The sequence below is a fragment of the Rattus norvegicus genome, chromosome X (genome assembly GCF_021556685.1).
Source record: "Rattus norvegicus strain SHRSP/BbbUtx chromosome X, alternate assembly SHRSP_T2T, whole genome shotgun sequence".
Taxonomy (NCBI): domain Eukaryota; kingdom Metazoa; phylum Chordata; class Mammalia; order Rodentia; family Muridae; genus Rattus; species Rattus norvegicus.
The window spans coordinates 21770292-21790493 of NC_141554.1; the positions used below are offsets into that span (position 1 = coordinate 21770292).

At 43.0% G+C, this 20202-nt stretch overlaps 1 protein-coding gene across 2 annotated transcripts in view; it reads left to right on the forward strand.

Annotated features, from left to right (window-relative positions):
- The window catches only part of Clcn5 (Cl-/H+ antiporter 5), a 154465-nt gene extending 135598 nt beyond the window's left edge, over positions 1–18867 (forward strand). The window contains 8 exon segments of one of the 2 annotated variants that reach the window (NM_001414393.1): positions 871–993; positions 1581–1787; positions 6004–6084; positions 6315–6857; positions 9024–9210; positions 10614–11012; positions 11163–11379; positions 12919–18867. In NM_001414393.1, coding sequence (NP_001401322.1) covers positions 871–993; positions 1581–1787; positions 6004–6084; positions 6315–6857; positions 9024–9210; positions 10614–11012; positions 11163–11379; positions 12919–13009 — 1848 coding nt within the window. In that variant the 3' untranslated portion in view covers positions 13010–18867. 2 annotated transcript variants of the gene reach the window in all.
- The last annotated feature ends 1335 nt before the right edge of the window (positions 18868–20202 follow it).

Consider the following 20202-nt stretch of genomic DNA (forward strand, 5'->3'; position numbering starts at 1 on the left):
GTTATTGTACTCCTTATTAAACTTGACATGGAATCATACAATAAACACAATCAAACAATAAAAAGTCAATTGGAACCAGCTAAGGTTTCCGTGTGCAGTCTCAGTTCTTGGGAGGCAGAGGCATGAGGATTGCTACAAGTTAGAGGCCAGACAAGGCTATATATCAAGAGCCTGCATCAAAAACTAACCAAGCCTTCTCTTGCCAAGAATTTGGCCTCCCAGTCTTTGCCTCTAGGTAGAGGCAGTTGGATCTCTATGACCTCGAGGCCAGCCTGGTTTACATGACAAGTTCTAGGACAGTGGTTCTCAAGGTGTGGGTCACGACCCCTTTAGGGGTTGACTGACCTTTCCACAGGGGTTGCTTAAGACCATCTGCATATCAGATGGGTAAGGGTAATGGGATGTTGAAACAGGAAATGTTGAAGTTGTATTTACATTACGATTTACAAGAGTAGCAAAATTACTGTTAGGAAGCAGCAATAGAATAATGTTATGGTTGGGGTCACCACAGCATGAAGAACTGTATTAAAGGGTCACAGCATTAGGAAGGCGAGAACACTGTTGTATGGCAACCAGAGCTGCAGAGTGAGATATTGTTTCAAAGCCAAAAGTGAATCATGTTTGAAGACTTCGACTTTTCAATCCTCTGAGAATTTCCTTTGACTACAGCAAGGCATGTGATTTTCAGTACCAAGGGACCTAATGGTGTTTCAGTAGTTCCTCAGATGAATAGCCTGCAAAGAGTTGTTTAAGAAATTCACTATTGTTCATTTTCGGCCTGGCCTGTGCTCCTGGGAAAAGGTCACTGAGAAGAGTTGCCCACCCAGCTACCTACACTAAACCAGCGTCTGTCTTTTTGTCTTTTTCCAGGGAGCCTTTGCCTACATAGTCAATTATTTCATGTATGTCCTCTGGGCTCTCCTGTTTGCTTTCCTCGCTGTCTCTCTTGTCAAGGCATTTGCACCTTACGCCTGTGGTTCTGGAATCCCTGAGGTGAGTACAGTAGGAACCATTTTTTTTTTTGCCAAACTCTGTGCATTCTTGCATATACTATAGCTTGGTTACTGTTAATCAGGGTCAGAGTCTGATGGTATTTCCAGTCCACCTAAATTTCCTTTAAGTCTCCTGTCAGCCTGGGTCACAGAATTTGGGCTAGAAGAGGAAAGATGGTGGCCCAAATCCCATACCTAACATTTTGGGCCTTAGATTGCTTTCACTCAAGCACCTACAATATTAGTTCCTGGCTGCTCCCTGACAAAGTCATAGTTCTTTGGCAAATACTCCAGGCTATATGTACTCCTCAGGCTGTTTCTTGAACATTGATCTTATCCTCAGAACCTGCTTCTTTGGCCATCCCCTCTCTTCCTTACAACACTCTTTCCAGCTGCCACACAGCACTTTACTCTCCCCCAAATCCCTGGAAGTTCGCATTTCTCCCACACTGAGATCCCTCTTGGGACAGGTACTTATATATTGCTTGCTGGGGAGAGATAGAGTTCTCGTGAGGGGTATAGATTTTGACTGTTTAGCCTTGTTTATTTATGTAGTCTGTTTTCAATCTTTCTGTGTTTGGCCTGCAGATCAAAACTATCCTGAGTGGTTTCATTATTAGGGGCTATTTGGGTAAGTGGACCCTTGTCATCAAAACTATTACTTTGGTGCTGGCCGTGTCATCTGGCTTGAGCCTGGGTAAAGAGGGCCCCCTAGTGCACGTGGCTTGCTGCTGTGGGAACATCCTGTGCCACTGCTTCAACAAATACAGGAAGAATGAAGCCAAGCGCAGAGAGGTAAGGACCTTAATGACACTCCCCACCCCCTGCAAACACTCCCCACTCCCAGGAGCAGAAGAGATAAGAATTTGGGGGTTTCACTCGGGTAAATTCAAATAGCTTTTGGTTCAGCGAGTTCAGTTCTAGGAGTCCATCGTCTAGCCAGTCAGCATGTGTATATCCACAGGTGTCTAAGGATATCAATACAAAGCTTTTAATATTGTAGAAGTCTCAAATTAGAAAAAGGTCATGAAATAGGGGCTTGATAAAAACTGTGTTCTGCTCACATCACAGAAAACTATGAATCCATGTAAAAGAATGAGATGGCCCTAAGTATATTGACATGGACTGTTGACATCAGACTGCAGAAACTGCTGTTTATGGGATAATTTGAGTAATTAAAAATATGTTTCTATGCACTTATGAAGAAAATATCTAGGGCTGGGGTGATGTGTTAGTCAATCAAGTACTTACCTTGCAAACATGGGGGCCTAGAACATATTTTTTTTAAATCTTTTTATTTTATATATGTGAGCACACTGTCACTGTCTTCAGACACACCGGAAGAGGGCATCAGATCTCATTATAGATGGTTGTGAACCACCATGTGGTTGCTGGGATTTGAACTCAGGACCTCTGGAGGAGCAGTCAGTACTCTTAACCACTGAACCACCTCTCCAGTCCCTAGAACCCAGTGTTTCAAAAAGTAGCACATTTAATCCCAGCACAGGGTGTGTGTGTGTGTGTGTGTGTGTGTGTGTGTGTGTGTGTGTGTGTGTGTAGGTGGAGACCAGCAAACCTCTGTGGCTCATTGGCCAGCCAGTTTTGTCTGCTTGCAGGTACCAGGCCAATGAGAGACACTTTCTCAATGTACCACGTGGATGGTGCCTGGTGCGAGTTCACTTCTGGCCTCCCCTTGCACATACATTTGCATGCACTCACATGCGCATACCTGTATGCATGAAGATGAACATCCGCAAAACCCCAGAATATTTGGAAATGAGTTTATTGTAAACTGTGAACAACGTGTACTTATGGTGCATGGGAAAATAAGGCAGAGGGAAAGAAGTGAGGACTTGAACTCATTATTGTATGCATATATATGTGCTAAATTTTTTTTAAAGTTACAGTAAGGACTGGAGAGATGACTCAATGGTTAAGAGCACTGACTGCTCTTCCAGAGGTCCTGAGTTCAAATCCCAGTAAGCACATGGTGGCTCACATCCATCTGTAATGGGATCTGATGCCCTCTTCTGGTATCTCTGAAGAGCATGACAAGAATACTTACATAGAATAAATAAATAAATCTTTTTAAGAACTTACAGAAAATGGGGGTTGGGGATTTAGCTCAGTGGTAGAGCGCTTGCCTAGGAAGCACAAGGCCCTGGGTTTGGTCCCCAGCTCCGAAAAAAAGAACGAAAAAAAAAAAAAGAACTTACAGAAAATGATAGACTTGCTGTGGCTAGAGGAGTAAATATAAACAGCGCATTTGAAATGGCAGAGTTTTCTTTGTTTCTTGCTACTAAATGCCACACTTGATTTAGTTCCTCCCTGTGTTAGATAGACCACCCTCTGCCTGCCTCTTACTTCAGCTCAGCTAAACTGTTTCCACTGTAGTATTTCTGTGCCTGTGCTAACATCAGCCAGGTGTTAATGTGCACTGTTTTGAGGAGGAAGAATGTTCTAAGAAATCGTCCCAAGTCATTGGTTGCTTTTATTGTGCAATATTAAGAACCTAAGGAAGCAGTAGTTCTTGCTTTATTTTCCTTGAAGGGTCCAAAAAAACTATGGATGAAATAGGCCAAGGCCAAGATCATTTCATTAAAAAGGACCTCTTATAAAATTGGAACCTAGTGATTTCTCCTGAAGGAAAAAGAAACACAAAAAGATTAACCACAGGCTCTGGAAACTGAACTGCTGGAGTTTTTAAGTGTGGGCTGTTAAGTAGGGAAAGTTCCTGGAACAGTCAGTAACGAGAGGAAAGCAAGCAGGAGTGGTAGAGAGCGTGTGAGGAGATTGTCATGTGGGAGAAGAACATAGAAGCTATGTGAAGGGCTGGAGAGATGGCTCAGTGGTTAAGAGCACTGACTGCTCTTCGAGAGGTCCTGAGTTCAAATCCCAGCAACCACATGGTGGCTCACATCCATCTGTAATGGGATATGATGCCCTCTTCTGATGTGTGTCTGAAGACAGCTACAGTGTACTTATATATAATAAATAAATAAATCTTTAAAAAAATGAAGCTATGTGAAATTAGACAAGTGAAAGACAGCAACAGTATACATATATATAATAAATAAATAAATCTTTTAAGAAATGAAGCTATGTGAAATTTGATAAGTGAAATCATGAAAAGAACACCATTCTAAGGGGCACAAATGGTGGTGGGTATCACTGCCTTACAGCGATGGAGTTGAGCTAGAAACTAGATTTCTTATAAAAGCTGAGATGTTATTCTGAAGCTTGCCAGATGTGGACTCTTCTGAACAGCTGGATCTTCAGTCTATTTTCCAGAGCACCGATATATCCCTAATGTTTTTTCCTGTGGTGCTGGGGTCTAAACCCAAGGCCTTGTGAAAGCTATCTTATCTGGTGGTTCTTAATAGCCGCACAGCGTGTTAGGAGCAGCGGCCTTATCAGGGTGAGCAGACCTGTGGAAATAAAGCAGATGCGAGTGGGAAGGGGGTGCAGAGATTCCATTCGCTAATAGAAAACTCAAGAGTCCTGTTCCTCCCTGCCCCGCTCCTATTTCATCCGAAACCCATCCAGGAAATTCTCCTTTTACAAGTTGAGTTTTGGCTTCCCTCTCTGTCTCAAAGGACAGTCTTTTGAGCTACGACTTTTCAAAGCTCTCAAGTTTTTGAAAGTTAGCACCAGAGCATTCCCTTCTTGCCCTCCTTCATCTCCCTAGATGGTCTGCCAGTCCTGGAGAAACAGGAACTAGGAAGCCAGAAAGCCACTTATTTTGTCCAGAAATTCTTAATTTTGCTCAATTTTATCTTTAACATATGCTTTGGAATCATGTCTCTCCACAGCTACTAGTATTGAAGGAAATGACTTGTTCCTATTCATTCTAGTCTGTTCACGTCACTAGTGTGAGCCCTGCACATTTCCCATGCCCACGCTTCCACACACGGGGCAATCCTTGTCCCCACCCCCCTTTCGTCTATCTTTCCTGCTGATGCTTTATTCCCTCCACTTCCCTTGCAACCTGTCTCCTCTGCCTCCACAAGTCTAGTTGCCTCCCTGTTTGTGTTTCTACAGGCCACTGAGACTGGACTAGGCTACGGGGGTAGGCGATTGTAAACCGTAACTGCTCTTATGTTACTAGAGCCGTCTATAATATCGCATTTAAGGTTTCCTAAACTGGCCTCGGGAGAGAGCCCACAAGGCTTCAGCCCTACACAAAGACCTGCATACAACCCAGGACTGCTGAGAAGTGGGGAAAAAGCATCTGCCACAGGCCAAGCACAGCAGTTGCTTATTCAGTGCCAAGCAGTGAGCTCAGAAAACACACACGCTATATAGAGCATTATACAGACTGAGATACAGGTTCGACTTAGATATGTCTGTGTGCATACGTAGGCATGTGTGCATGTAATAAACATTAGTATAAAAAGGAGGTCATAAATTTGAAGGAGAGCAAGGAGGAGTATATGGCAGTTTTTGGAGAGAGGAAAGGGAAGGGGGAAATGATATAATTATAATTTCAAAAAATAAAATAAGCCAAACAGTATGCTTGTGAAACAGCACAGCAAAGTACTTGTCAGGGGCCTCAGTTTAGAATTGAACACATGCCTCACTCAGAAAGTAAAGGCTGTTTGTTTTTGTTTAAACACATGAGCAATGTATGTTGTCAACATCTAGCATTTGCACTCCAAGGACATATCACTTTTTATGTTATAGATCATGTAAATTGTGTATTTTTGCTCCTTCTAAGATTTTTTATTAAAGTATAAGTACACAACTTCCTCTCTCTCCTTCCCTCTCTCCACCCTCTTCTATCTGCTCCACTCGCTCCTTCCCAAATTGATGGTTTCGTTTTCCTCTGATTACACGCGCACACATTTCAGTATAACCTGTCGACTCCAATTAGCATTGCTTATGTGAAAGTGGTTAGCCATGTAGGTTTTTTTTTTTAAATTCTTTGTGCCTGTTAACATTCCTTTAAAAATGTGATTGAAGGTAAGGAAGCCATGTTATCCCATTGCTGATCTTATGTTTTGGATTGTAGGTCTTATCAGCTGCAGCAGCTGCTGGTGTATCTGTAGCCTTTGGGGCCCCTATTGGTGGAGTATTGTTCAGCCTGGAAGAGGTAATGACTTCTGTCTATAGAGCGTGCACATACCTTTATAGTAGAAATCTTGGCCACTATTGATGTATGTTGCAGTTCCTAGGTGTTCTACCCAACTTGGTCCTTTGGCACGTAACCAGAAATTTCTGGAAAGTTTTCAGTCTTCACTATAATGTCATCAACCCCAGCATTTCATTTGAAACAGTTTTGGCATACTGACTAAGTTTCCTTTCTTGCCTTCTGTCTTGTAGGTCAGCTACTACTTTCCCCTCAAAACACTGTGGCGTTCCTTCTTCGCTGCTCTCGTGGCAGCATTCACGCTCCGCTCCATCAATCCATTTGGAAACAGCCGCTTAGTTCTATTTTATGTGGAGTTCCACACCCCATGGCATCTCTTTGAGCTCGTGCCATTCATTGTGCTAGGCATATTCGGTGGCCTTTGGGGCGCTCTGTTTATCCGCACAAACATTGCCTGGTGTCGGAAGCGTAAAACCACACAGTTGGGCAAGTATCCTGTTGTCGAGGTCCTCATTGTGACAGCCATCACTGCCATCTTGGCTTTCCCCAATGAATATACCCGGATGAGCACAAGTGAGCTCATTTCTGAACTGTTCAATGACTGCGGCCTCCTGGACTCCTCCAAGCTCTGTGATTATGAGAACCACTTCAACACTAGCAAAGGCGGTGAGCTGCCTGACAGACCTGCTGGCGTGGGAGTCTACAGTGCCATGTGGCAGCTGGCTTTGACACTCATACTGAAAATAGTCATTACTATATTCACCTTTGGCATGAAGGTGAGACATTCTCCCGGTGAACTCTGTGCGAATGTTCTGTATGGATGTGGGCTTCCTATAGTCCTGTGTGGTGTCAGATTTCCCCAGAAGCCCCTTTAGCTCCAAATGTTCTCAGGACGTGGTGGACAATGCTAACTTTGTCTCAGCTTGCTGGTACCTTTATTAGGTCAAATGCAAACCTCACCGATGAGTTTTTAAAAGAAACATTTTTTTTTCCTTTTCTATGTCGAAAAAAATTTTCCCCACAAAAAGGGCAGTGGGGTGTTCACGCTAGATCGTTTTCTATTAAAATACAATGTCTGACTAACACACTGTTAGTCCTCATAGGGTCCATGTTAGAGTTAATTAAAGAAGCTTGATTTTAGCCTGAACTCCGTGAGGTTACCAACGCTCTACCATCTTGACCACATTTTAGTTTTTTAGCAACTTCTTAAAGTTCAGCCCAACATGGCTAAGCGAAATTTTTACAGTTACTGTCAGTGCTTACTTGTTAACCAGCAGAATCCACCACACATGCTAATATTAAAGTATTCAAACTATCAAAATCATAGACGACTGACCAGTGACATGGCTCTGCAGTACTTGCCACCAGGCCTGTAGATCTGAGTTCATTTCCCAAACCCACATGGTAAAAGGCAAGAATGAGCTTCTGAAGTTGTCTTCTGACCTCCACATAAACATACCACACACACACACACACACACACACACACACACACACACACACACACCACAAGAAGTGTAAACATCCATCTAAGCACATCCTTACATGGAGAAGCTACAGAAGTTAATCGTGTACATGCAGAGAAGTACAGTTGTCCCAGGAGTAGGTCTAGTGCTCTATGGCAAAGTGACAAGACCTATAATGTACTTCATGTTTTAGAAAAAGAGAGAGGATTTTGAACGTTCCTAAGACAAAGATATAATGAATGTTCAAGTGACAGATATGGTAATTATCCTGATCCAATCATTGCCTGTCATATACACATATCCAATTCTTACACAGTACTTAAGAAATATGAACAATTGGTATGTCTTACTCCAAAGCACATCTTTACCTTTAATACTTGTTATAATATCCGTGTTTGAGAACAAATGAAAACAGAAAATCAGTTGAAGTTGCTTCCTCTCTCCTAGGTTTTTCCTCTTCTTTGTTTCCTCTCTTCTGTGCCCTATTACCAAACTGTCCCCTTTCTTTTCCATGGAAAGATATTTGAACCAGGGATGGGATAAAACCCCAGAAAGTTTCAGGGTGTTTCTTGGGTTAATTTCAACATTGTTGTTTCACGGTTTTATTTAAAGGGAATCTGTAGCTCCTCAGACATAACCATGTTCACTTGTGTTCCAATGTCCCGTACACACTAAGAACCCTAGCTGTTCCGATTGTGCTTACATCACTTCCTTCCTTTAACAGTAATAATTCCTAGAAGCCAAGAATCAAAACAGGAAGGCAAATGGATGTTCCCTGTTTGGGTTAAGCATGCAGCTATAGTCACTACCTCATTTGAAAATTCGGTTTAATTTTCTGTTGTGTTCTTAGAGGGTACATGGAAACTGCCTGTGCCCTCTTTTTGGTGTGGGTGATGGGTTAGGATGCAATGTATGTGTCATTATTTTATGAAAATACCAGTGTTAATATTCACTAACTCTTGACTTTGGGTAAATGGCTTAACCTCTCTAAACCTTGGGGGGTCTGTCATTGGGGACTAATAATATCTAATTCTTGGGGTTATTATAGAACATCTATAAAATCTTATCTGTAGACCATCTAGCATAGAACACAATAGTCAACAAAGAGTAGATTGTTGCTGATACAAATTCAGAATTGGGGGAAATGTCTGCATATATGAGAAATTCCATCTATTTTCCTTTTTCTTTGGGAAAGGCCTAATTTCTGCCTCCAGTTTTGTGTTGGTCTGGAGAGTTCAGGCTGTTGCCTGATGGACCCCGAATCAGGGTAAGCGTCTTCGAAGTCATCCTTGCCTGCACGTCCCAGAGAACCTCTAGTCCCTGTAGTGTCATCTAAGTCGTTGCAGCCACTTGGTAGCATAGTGCTTAGTTAAAGTGTCGTTGGCCTGTTTGCTTCGCAGAGGGTCAGTCCTCTACCCTACCATATGCCAAGAACGGCGTCGTTTCTCACTAACCACCTTGTGCTTTCTCTTTGCAGATTCCTTCTGGTCTCTTTATCCCCAGCATGGCTGTCGGTGCTATAGCAGGCCGCCTTTTAGGAGTCGGAATGGAGCAACTGGCTTATTACCACCACGACTGGGGCATCTTCAATAGCTGGTGTAGCCAGGGAGCGGATTGCATCACGCCTGGCCTTTATGCCATGGTGGGGGCTGCCGCCTGCTTAGGTGAGTAATGTTTGCGTCAAAGAAGTCACCCCAGCAATGACATACAAATGAAGAGTGCTAAGAAACAGCGGACTGCAGAGTGGGTTTTTTTTTTTTTGTCATGATTATCCATTTCTTCTTCGTTTACTATTTCACAAACATTTTTAACCAAGATAATTTTCATATCTCGCATAGGGGAAGTCATCAGAAATCTGGACAAAGGTAGCTGCCTAAGAATGTATATCACAGTATTATTTATAAGAACAAAAATTAGGCACGTACTTGTAGTCAGCCGGTGAAAGGCTAAGCCAGGAGGATCTCAAGTTCCATGCCTGCCTAACCTACATAGTATGACCTTGTCTGTACACCAAATCAGCCCCCATGCCCACCAATGAGAACCAACTGAAAGCTGAACATTAGGAACTTGTAAAATAAATTATGCTCCCACCATATATTATACAGCCCTTAAACATGATTCTGTTCTGTTTAACATATATTTTATTTGTGTGTGGTGCTAGGGCTTGAAGCCAAGCTATGCTACTTGCTAGGCAAGTTCTCTACTTCTATATTCTAAGTCTTCTTTTCCTTTTATTTTAAGACAGAATCTCATTAAGTTCTTCTGGCACGCACGTTTTTGTCTTCACCACTTGAGTAACTAGGATTGCGGACCTGTGCCCCAAGGCTGCTGCTATGTTTAGCATCTCTCGATGTGATGTTGATTTTCTTTCTCCTCCATTTAGTTTGTGGCGGGAAGGGGGAAACCTGTGTCTTGGAGGTCAGACTTAGTTTATCAGACTGGACAGCCAGGCGCTTTCCCAATGGAGCTTGCTTGGTGCCCCAGCCTTGTAATATAATTTTAAATTGGTAATAATGTTGAATATTCCAAACATACAATAGGAGAAAAGTATGGTAAGGAACTACACAAAATGTGAGCTCACATATGTAAAAAATACATGTTTTTGAAGTCTTTTTTTTCTTTTTTTCTTTTTTTTCGTAGCTGGGGAGCCTAGCAAGCGCTCTACCACTGAGCTTAATCCCCAACCCAAAATACATGTTTTTGAATTGGAGAAAAACTTGAAATTTTTTACTCTGCTTTTATATAGAAATACATGGTTTTGTATTGGAAAAAACTTGTAAACTTTATTCCGCTTATTGTCAGCAAAATTTTCATAAATGAGCATGCACTATTAGGGGGAAAAAGCACTGAGTTTTTAAAATAAAACCTAGAAGGCTGCTTCTGCTTCATTATTTTGAGAACTTGAAATCCCGTCTGCTGGAGGGCCTTGCTCTGCTGCAGTCTGGAATGTACACGGTTGCCAAAACCCTGTCCTAGTATCCTGTCCGTGCTTTTCTGCATGGAACCCGCAGCAGGCTTGCAATTGTAATGACTCGTGTGCTTTGCTTCCTGTCTGTTTTCTCCATAGGCGGTGTGACTCGGATGACTGTTTCTCTCGTTGTCATAATGTTTGAGCTCACTGGTGGCCTGGAATATATTGTACCTCTGATGGCTGCAGCCATGACGAGCAAGTGGGTGGCAGACGCTCTTGGGCGAGAGGGCATTTATGATGCCCACATCCGTCTCAATGGATACCCCTTTCTCGAAGCCAAAGAAGAATTTGCTCATAAGACTCTGGCAATGGATGTGATGAAGCCCCGGAGGAATGATCCCTTGCTGACTGTCCTTACTCAGGACAGTATGACTGTGGAAGATGTAGAGACCATAATCAGTGAGACCACGTACAGCGGCTTTCCGGTGGTGGTGTCCCGAGAGTCACAAAGACTTGTAGGCTTTGTTCTTCGGAGAGATCTCATTATTTCAATTGGTAAGGATGCTTTGGAAAAGGGATAAAAGAACTTGATAACTGGGCATGAAATTGAGGAGATGAGAGGGAAGAGAGAGAGGTCCAGTTAAGGGACCAAATGGAGAACTAGCGCTTTAACTTTCAACGTTTCATTTTCTTCTCTTCGCACAGAAAATGCTCGGAAGAAACAGGACGGGGTTGTGAGCACGTCCATCATTTATTTCACGGAGCACTCACCCCCAATGCCTCCATACACGCCCCCTACCCTGAAGCTTCGGAACATCCTGGATCTCAGCCCTTTCACTGTGACAGACCTTACGCCAATGGAGATCGTAGTGGATATCTTCCGCAAGCTGGGACTGCGCCAGTGCCTGGTTACACACAATGGGTGAGCACCCTTGACTGAAGGTAGATTGGAATGTGGGAGAAACTGAATAGAGAGGTAAAGGGGAGACCCCCCGAATTAAACAAAGACTTTAGGCCTTTGGGAAACCTCAAGAAGAAGGTAGACATGATTAATGGCCTTCAGGGAAGAGAAAATGTTTGAGAGCCGCAAACTTATTAGCTGCATATCATCAGTAACTCAGATTTCTCTACCAAGAAACTGTGCTCTTCTGCACGGGTATCACTGAAATTGGAATGGTGTCTGAGATGTACAGTGGTCCCTCCAGCCCTTGAGAAATACCTTCCAAGATCACCACTGGAAAACTCAAACTGTGGCTAGTACAAACCTTCATATATAATGAGTTTTTACTGTATATTCATACACCTATGAGAAAGCTTAATGTGTAAGTCACATAGTCAGTAAAAATAAGAAGTATAAAGTAGAACAATTATAACAAGGCACTGTCATAAACGTTTTGGTAATGCAGAATTCCCCTTCCTCTTAAAATAGCTTATTGGACTGTGGTTTCCAACTATGATTGATGTTAAGTAACCAAAGTCATGGTTACAGGAGAATGTTGACCAGGGTGGTGGCACATACCTGTGATCCCAGCCCTTGGGTAGTAGAAGCAGGAGAATCAGTTAGTTGTACAAGGCTACCCATAGCTACGTAGTGAGTGTAGGCCAGACTGATCTACATGAGACACTGTCTCCAAAACAAATGAAGAGTTTTGTACTTGACTCTTGCAATCCCTTTGTTATTTTTAAGGACAAAAAATAGATAAGTTTCAGTGAGGTCTAATGGTCCCTCTAAGGCCCCTGACTGAATAGATGGTAGTGACAGGCAATAAATCACAAGTCTTTGAACTTCAAGCCCAAGGCCTTTTCTTCCTGAAATACATGCTTTCTAACAAAGAAGCCTGCTATTATGATTGGGAAAGAGCACAGGCTGAGGAGCGAGCGTGTTGGAGGGTTTTCTTGTTTTTAATACTTTATGTTAGCCTAACAACTCTGTAAGAACTAATACTTTATAAGAGCTAAGTCAGTAAGAAGAATTTCTCTAATAGGTATATATTCAGCACTCCTGGAAACCCTAACTCATGTAAGAAGATACTCCATGAGATTCTGGGGAGGCATGAAAGTGAACAAACCTTTCTCTGTCCTTGAGTAGTGTGCATGGTTCCACAGAAGGCAGGAACACACAAGTGATCATAGGGCGATGTTTGGGGTTGGGGGAGCATTTGACCAGGACTGTAGTCAGTAGGTAACGTTTATAGGTTTAGAGAGTAATTAAATCAGAGGGAAATGTGGGCCCTGAGACGTAGATGTAGAAGTGTCACTGTATGTAGGGCCATGTGCATTGCTCCATTAATCTGGGGTACTATACATCCTCCTGTTAGCTCATTGTTCTCCAAGAACAGATAGTGTGGACAAAGACAAAGTTGAGAAGGCTTAATTAAGGAGGACAAGCATCACCTTCAGTTAAGAACACTATTTTCATTGTCCATTTACTTTGCTTCTCTTTTACGTGTTTGTCTTTCAGGCGCCTACTTGGAATCATTACCAAAAAGGATGTGTTAAAGCACATAGCGCAGATGGCAAACCAAGACCCCGAGTCCATTCTCTTCAACTAGAAGCATGGGGTTGTTTTGGATGTAAAACAAGGACATTGCGGACCATGGATGTACTTTATTAACTGGGTACCCAAAACACATTTCCCATGTTTGATGGTGAAGTCATGTTAGTGTGTTGTCTGTTTCCTACAAGTTAATCAGTTGCACTACATAATTTCTGGAAATTAATCTCTTTAGGAGACAATACAGTCAGGCTTCTGTGATACTGCGTTAGGAAGGGTTCACGAAAGAGTGAAGAAGATGGTATGGTTTAATTATGTTTGTTCTTTAAACTATTTTTTTAATTTAAAATAATTGTTTGGCAATATGCAATCACTGAAAACTATGCAAAGAAAAATTCCAACTATTCTGACAAATAGCCTGCAGGAAACGCATGGTAAAAATCATGTGTTGGAGGGAGACTCTAACTGTCATTTGATGGGAGAGGAAGTGTGAACTAAGGGGCTTTGCCTTTCAAGACACAGAAAGGAAAGCCAGAAGGAAATAGCGTTTTCTAGACTGTGAAGATTCACTTAAATTCGTACTCCTGTTCCAGTATTTAGCTCTCTTTGTTTGTTCCGTTTACCTTCTCATCAGAAGACAGTGCTGCTGCTTTGGTTATTCTCCTCCAAGTGAAGCCGAGGGGTTGACCTTGAGGGCCTGCTTGTCTTGGTCTTTTGAAGTGCACAAAGTTAAGTTACAGAGCTTTCTCCTTGGCTGAAGGAAGGCTAATTTTCCAAATGGCAATGCTAGCTAGTAGACAAGGACTTTGTTAGAAATCTTTTAGTAGCTAGGAGTCATTTATTCCGGTTTTCTTGAAGTGAAGATAAGTAAAGGTTCTGAGCAAAAGTCTGTGGCTAGGAATGTCACATCGTGTGAAGTCCTAACCCAATCTCTTACCCAGATGCCACCTCCATGGACGATGGTGCTTCAGGCTTCTGGACTAAGAACAGTATCTGGAACTGAGTCTAGGCTGAATGCTGGTGAAGCAGGGAAGATTCAATGCTACATTAGCACCCCGGTGCATTTCTTTGAATAGATCACCAGTGCTAAAATAACTGGACGCCTGTGCTCCTCCCAGTATGGAGTATGTACCACAGGCCGCTGTTCCTGTGAGTGTGAAGTAGGCTTGAGATACTTCAATGTGTATGGAAGGAACTGGAACGGGATAGGCAACTGCAATTACCTTGAGGTGCCATCCTTAGACATCTAACTAAAACGCAGAGCCGTCCTAAAACCTAGGTGTAGGGATGGGGCCTGATGACACCAAAGGTGCTTGTACCCAGTTAAAAAAAGGTGCCTGTCTCAATTTCCTACAACTGTGGCAGTTAAAAAAAAATCACATTCTAGAAACACCTGGTGGAATCCATGAGCCACCACCAGCATCCCAACCACTCTTTCATTTTCTATCATTTTATCCATGTGCAATTACTCTCCTTCCGTTCTCTTCGCCTCTCTCCTCAGCAGCGAATCCCCTTTAGGATGAAGCAGTCTGCTTAGCTAATCATTCCCAACAACAACAACAACAGCAAAAATACCTACTGGGGTTAGTTAAATTGTAAGCCAAGGCTCCGTAGCTTCATAGCACTTGGACTAGAGGTGACACACACACAGCCTTTTTGTTTGCCATATGGCCCCATTGCTACTGCCAAGCCTCTGTTTCCCTTGTTTCCCTGTCAGATGCCCGTGGCCATGGGACTGTGCTGTTGGGTGAGTGTTCAGCCTTGTTGGTCTCACAAGCCTGTTCCTAATGTCCCATACTGTCCTTCTTATGCAGCCTCAGCAGCCCTCGGCACATTCCTGTGGGTAACCCACTCCTCCCAAGCAACTCAGTGTACCTCATTTTAAAAGATGTTGACCCCCAAGTCAAGGAGGTTTTCTTTTTTTTAATCCCCAGCTTTTTATCGTTCCCAAATCAGGAAGTTCTTTGTTATCCAGAGCTGAGTAGCCAAGGCACGTTTTGATTTTTATCTTTACTATACCAATGTAGACACCAGAGTTTCTCCTTTTAAGTATATTCCTCTGGCATTTTAATGTAAAAGTGCTTTGGGGTACATGGTAGCGTCACCCTGTCTCCGTGACTTTGTCTGGTTACCTCCATGCCACTGTATGACCACCTAATGTGCTATGTGGAGATCAAGCTTCTTGACTGTATATTTCAAGTTCAGTCAGTACCTTCCTTTAGTGAACTGCCTCACTAAGGTTTACAAACAGGAAACGTTACTGCGTCTGCTATTGGATGGCAAGGGAAGGTTTGGTCCTATGTCAGAGCAGCGGTGGCATGGAGAGCATCTTGGTTGCCTTTGTGTCTCCTCCAGTTTCGCTTTTTTCATTGTACACAGACGAGCCAGTGTTAAGGTGCTACTTCAGAGAATAAATCTTAGAAATCAGATAACACTGTGCGAATGGATACTTTCTAGATGCTAAGCACCATTGGGCCCTCCAGATAATTTGACAATATCCCTTGGATACCTCATTCTTTAGAAATATCATTCATTAACTTTAGTTTCTCAGGAATCCTTGTAGCTAGTATCTAGAAATAGCTGTAGTGTATGGTGTCCATTGTATGTCCAATCCTAGGGTTTAGCTCAAAGATTGACAAGTTCTGACTGGCGGACTCTACAAGATTGCTAGCCTAGCACCTGGACACACAGTGGTTCTTGTCTTGAGGTAAAGGGAACTGCTTCCTGTCATTGCCATTCCATTCCATCACTAAAAACAAAACAAAACAACAAAAAACAAAGCCGATACAGGGAAGTCCGTTAGTAGCCTCAAATGACTACATACCTCAAGGGTAAAATACTGGATAATTTAAGCTTTTAAAATGAATTGAGACACGTTTATTTTGGTACTGGAAAAGGAACTAGCCTGATGTAAGAAAAGTGTTTACAGAAGAATGCCAACAAATGCCTCAAGAGTGTGGATTTTTCGAGGCATTTTATCTAGAGGAAGTCTAGCTGTGAGGGCTAGATTTATGGATCTTTTAACAATCTAACTGCTAAATTTTATATCTTTACACCTTCAATGGCAAAAACTTAATGAAGCTGAGAAAGATTGCATAGTGAGCTCAATTGGAGATTAACAGAGGACTGGCAATGTGAAATAATCGCTATTAGAGAGCACTTCTGCTTTGATATTTGATTAGAAACAGCCAAATTGAAATACCCTCCTGTCTCTGATTCCAGTGCCCTGGCTCGGCCCATCTGCAGAGGAAAGCTGATGTAGTCCACAGAACAGAGCGCCTCTGGTGGATCAGCCGAAATTGACGATACTTTGAATTGGCCAGCTGGCAGAGCAAACAATTAATTTGCTGCTTTAACTGCAAGGCAGGCCAGTTGTTTTGGCACTGAAGTCTAAATCGAAAGTCTCTGTAGGAAGAGCAGGGGCTTTTCTAATGGCATCAGCCTCTGAAGGCCTGGGCTCAACGTTACTATTCTAAAACCTTAATGTTTGCAGCCACTGCTGGGGTTGCCTGGGTGGTGCCTGATGGTATGAGGAAAGCCATCCCGTTCCCCAGTCCATACATCTTAGCATAAGGTAGGCAGAAGGGGTTAATCACATCCCCCAAAGGGAGAAAGAAGCAAATTCCGTCCAGGAGTCCCAGATGAACTAGAGCCTCAAAGCATGATTTGGCTCAGTGGCAGTCTAGCTTGATGGAGACCATCAACCCTTGAGGAGGAACATATTATCTGAATATCTAGATGATAAGCGTTTGACAGTTTTTGTTTTAAGCTCTCCCTCCTATGTCCTTGTTCTGTATTCGAAATACGCTGCTTTCTCCCGTCGCAGCTCAGGAGCTATGCAGGGATGGAGATGAGCGGGCACAGCAGAGCTGGACCAGGGCTGGGCTTTGCCTCACGTTCAGCCATTTGTTCCAAGGAGAGAAACTCTTGGAAAAATGTGTATTTGCAGTTTCAAGCTACCCCCCATACATATGCTGGCCACATTCTCTTTCCTAAGCACCGGCATCTGGGCAGTTATAAAGAAATAAAGGGAAGAAAAGGAGATTTTCCCATGATGTTGGTAGGATTTTGCCAAATCCTCCAAGGATGTGATATATGGACCTTCCTTCCTCTTTTCATTACCCCTTTTCTCCACTCCCCTCCCCCCATGGGGCCTATCAGGTTACCCGGTCCAGCCCAACCTTACAGTCAAAACGTCCTACCTCTAAGTTGCTACCAAAGGGTCTTTGGCCTGTGTGTGCACACTTATCAACTAATGGTTGGCCTTTTGAGGAGAAACTGTGTGATGGTACATGTACAGTCTGTCTCTGCCTCTTCTTTTGCTCCCCTACCATGCATATCCTACCTGAACTTCAACTCTCTTCCCATTTTTATGACCGTGTTGTTTGAATATGGACTGTGGCTTGTAGGGATGCGATGACCCCTGAGACCAGAGAACGGAAACTCCTCAGCTGATGAGAGGCCATTGGCAGTTTGTTCAGTCCATGGTAGGGGCCAAAGCCAGAAATACTTATTGGGAGTGCCGAAGGCTTTAGCTGTATTATATATTAGTTCAAATGTGCTGGGTTAAGGGGTAGTTTAGGATCTAATGAGAAAAAAATGCCATTTAGTATAATGGAGAAGAAAACAGAACCTGTGATTTTTTTTTTTTTTTAATCAAAGTGGTAGTGTTCAGCCTTGCCGTCAAGTAGAGGGTACCTCAAAATATATGGTCCTTTCCCCCTCGTTCTTTCTTACCTTCCACTTTTATTTCTTCTCTGTTGTCCTGCCTTTTTAGTACTCAGCTTTTTATATATAAGTATTTACTTTTTTTAAACTATATATTTGGTCCTTTGGGACTGTGTGATGATTAAATTGTATTCCATTCAAGATATAAAACTATATGTTTAATATTTTATTCTCTAAAATTGTCTTTTGAAGCTATGCTGCTATCCAGGTACAGGCCAGAAAGGAATTGGGCCTGACAGCATCTTGGTCATGTCACCAGAGGGTGACTCTGATGTCATGATGATGACTCTTATTGATTTGACCAAGGGCAGCCTCCTGTTTATACCTCTGCCCATTCATTTCTGGCCATGGGAAATAGACCAGCTCTTGGGTGAGCCATTGAAGCCAGGAGGATCATAAAGGCCAGGGTCCAGCCCATGGGCACCACGTGAATTTCTCTGTAGGAAGCTCATTTGGAGGGCTGGCTTCAGTCGCAGTAGCCAAAGAAAATCTGTCTGACTGGACGTTTGAATTCCTAAGAGTTGATCAAAGTTCAGCTGAAGCTTATGTGTAGATATCTGTAGTTGCTTGGCATCCAGAAATGAGCTTCAACCAAAGCTAATACAGTCCAAGTTTCCATAGAAACTTGGTGCTGAGCTGTTTAGACCAGTCATTTATCAGAGGGTTGCCAACCTTTCAGTCACGCTTTTGTAGCTTTATCCTTACCTGCTCACAGACACACAGCCCGATCCAAAGCTGTGGCTTACTGCTCACTTTGCTCTGCTCCCTGGTCACGTATAGTGACATAGTGTAAAAAGGAAAAAAAAAAGATTGGGGAGTTAGGTGACCTGGTTTGTATTCCCTATGCTTCTACTAAGTAGCCTCAAGATCTTAACCGCTCTGTGCCTCAGTGTTCCCATCTGCAAAATGGGGATAGTGTAAATTGCCCTACCTACCTCACAGGGTTGTTGTGAGGATCAACTGAGACAATGAATGGAAAGCACTTTGACAAGTGAGTGCTATGCAAATTGTGAAGAAATGGAAACAATCTTGTTCAAGGCAGTGGATGGACATTAGCAGAAGGGTTAATGGGATCGTCCAGCCCTTTCTCTGTGTGGCTTAAACCTAGGTTGCCATTGCTTTATACATTTTCACTTAGCACAGATTTGTAATTATGCATGTAATAAAGCACAGCCTTATCCAACTCGATTCTAGTCTGTTTCTGAAGACCTTGAACTTTCTGAGTGTTGATTTTTGATCATCAAAAACACGAGGGCTGGGTATAGGGCTTGGGGAACAGTTTCCAAAGCAAGCGAGGGGCTGGAGCGATGGCTTATTGGTTTAGAGCACACGTTGCCCTCGAAGAGGGCCCGGGTTCAATTCCTAGCAGCCACATGATGGCTCACAACCATCTGCAAGTCCAGTCTCAGGGGATCTGGTGATCGCTTCTGGCCTCCACAGGCACCAGGCACACACATGGTGCACATACACACATGCAGGCAAAACATTCAAAACATAAAATATATCTAACATATTTTTAAAGCAACTGAAAATCACCATCAGGCTCACTTCCTTAAAAGTGTTTGTGAAATACTAATCATTACACTATTAAGATTCAGTGTTCCCCTTGCCCCCACACACCCCTGATTCTGGGGATGCAGTATAAGACCTCGTATATGCTTAGCAAAATGTCTACGGCTGAGCTGTATTCCCAGCTGCAGTAGTGATTTTTCTTAGAAGGAGACAAATGAGGGACACCTGATATTTCTGAGGCAGTGCAGATACTGGCGACTTCATTTATTCTGCCTTCTTCCATGCTCTGGTGTATTGGTGATATTTCCCTGGTGTGAGAATGAGCTAGGGGCTGCGTTTTTCTCCCTGAGTTCTTAATGGTGTAGGATAGTAACCTTTGGCAGACTTACTGCCTACAATTGAGGAATGGGATGGGTGATTAAAATGTTCCTCTGCGGTTTGAAGGATAGCTTAGTAGTTAAAGAGCATGTGCTGCTCTTGCTAAGGGCCTGCATTTGATTCTGAGTCTATTCCTAGCACCCACCACAGGCAGATCACAGCCACTTATAACTCCCAACAATGGGGAGATCCAATACCTCTGGTATCCCTGGGCCTCAGCACTCATATGCTCAACCTCCAGCGCACACGTGCGCGCACACACACACACACACACACACACACACACACACACACATCCTCACTTCTAAATAAGTATATTAAAAGTGCCCAATGGTGTTCTCTAATGAATTCCAGCCACCCTTCTTAGGAACCTCTTTATGATATGTCGACAATAAAATGCCTCAGGTGAAAAACTCTCCAGAGGCGCCAGGTAAATTAACAGCGATTAGATCTGCAGCAGTTATTTCTACGCCTCTGTGAAACCTAAAAAACAAAGGAAGGCTACACTTTCTCTTTTGCCTGCACCAACTCCTCCATACCCCTTCCCTCTTTCAGCCAGACCCTACCCATAAGGCAGTTTACATGCATCCCAAGTTTATTAATGTAATATTTTCTCTATGATGAAGCTGGAGA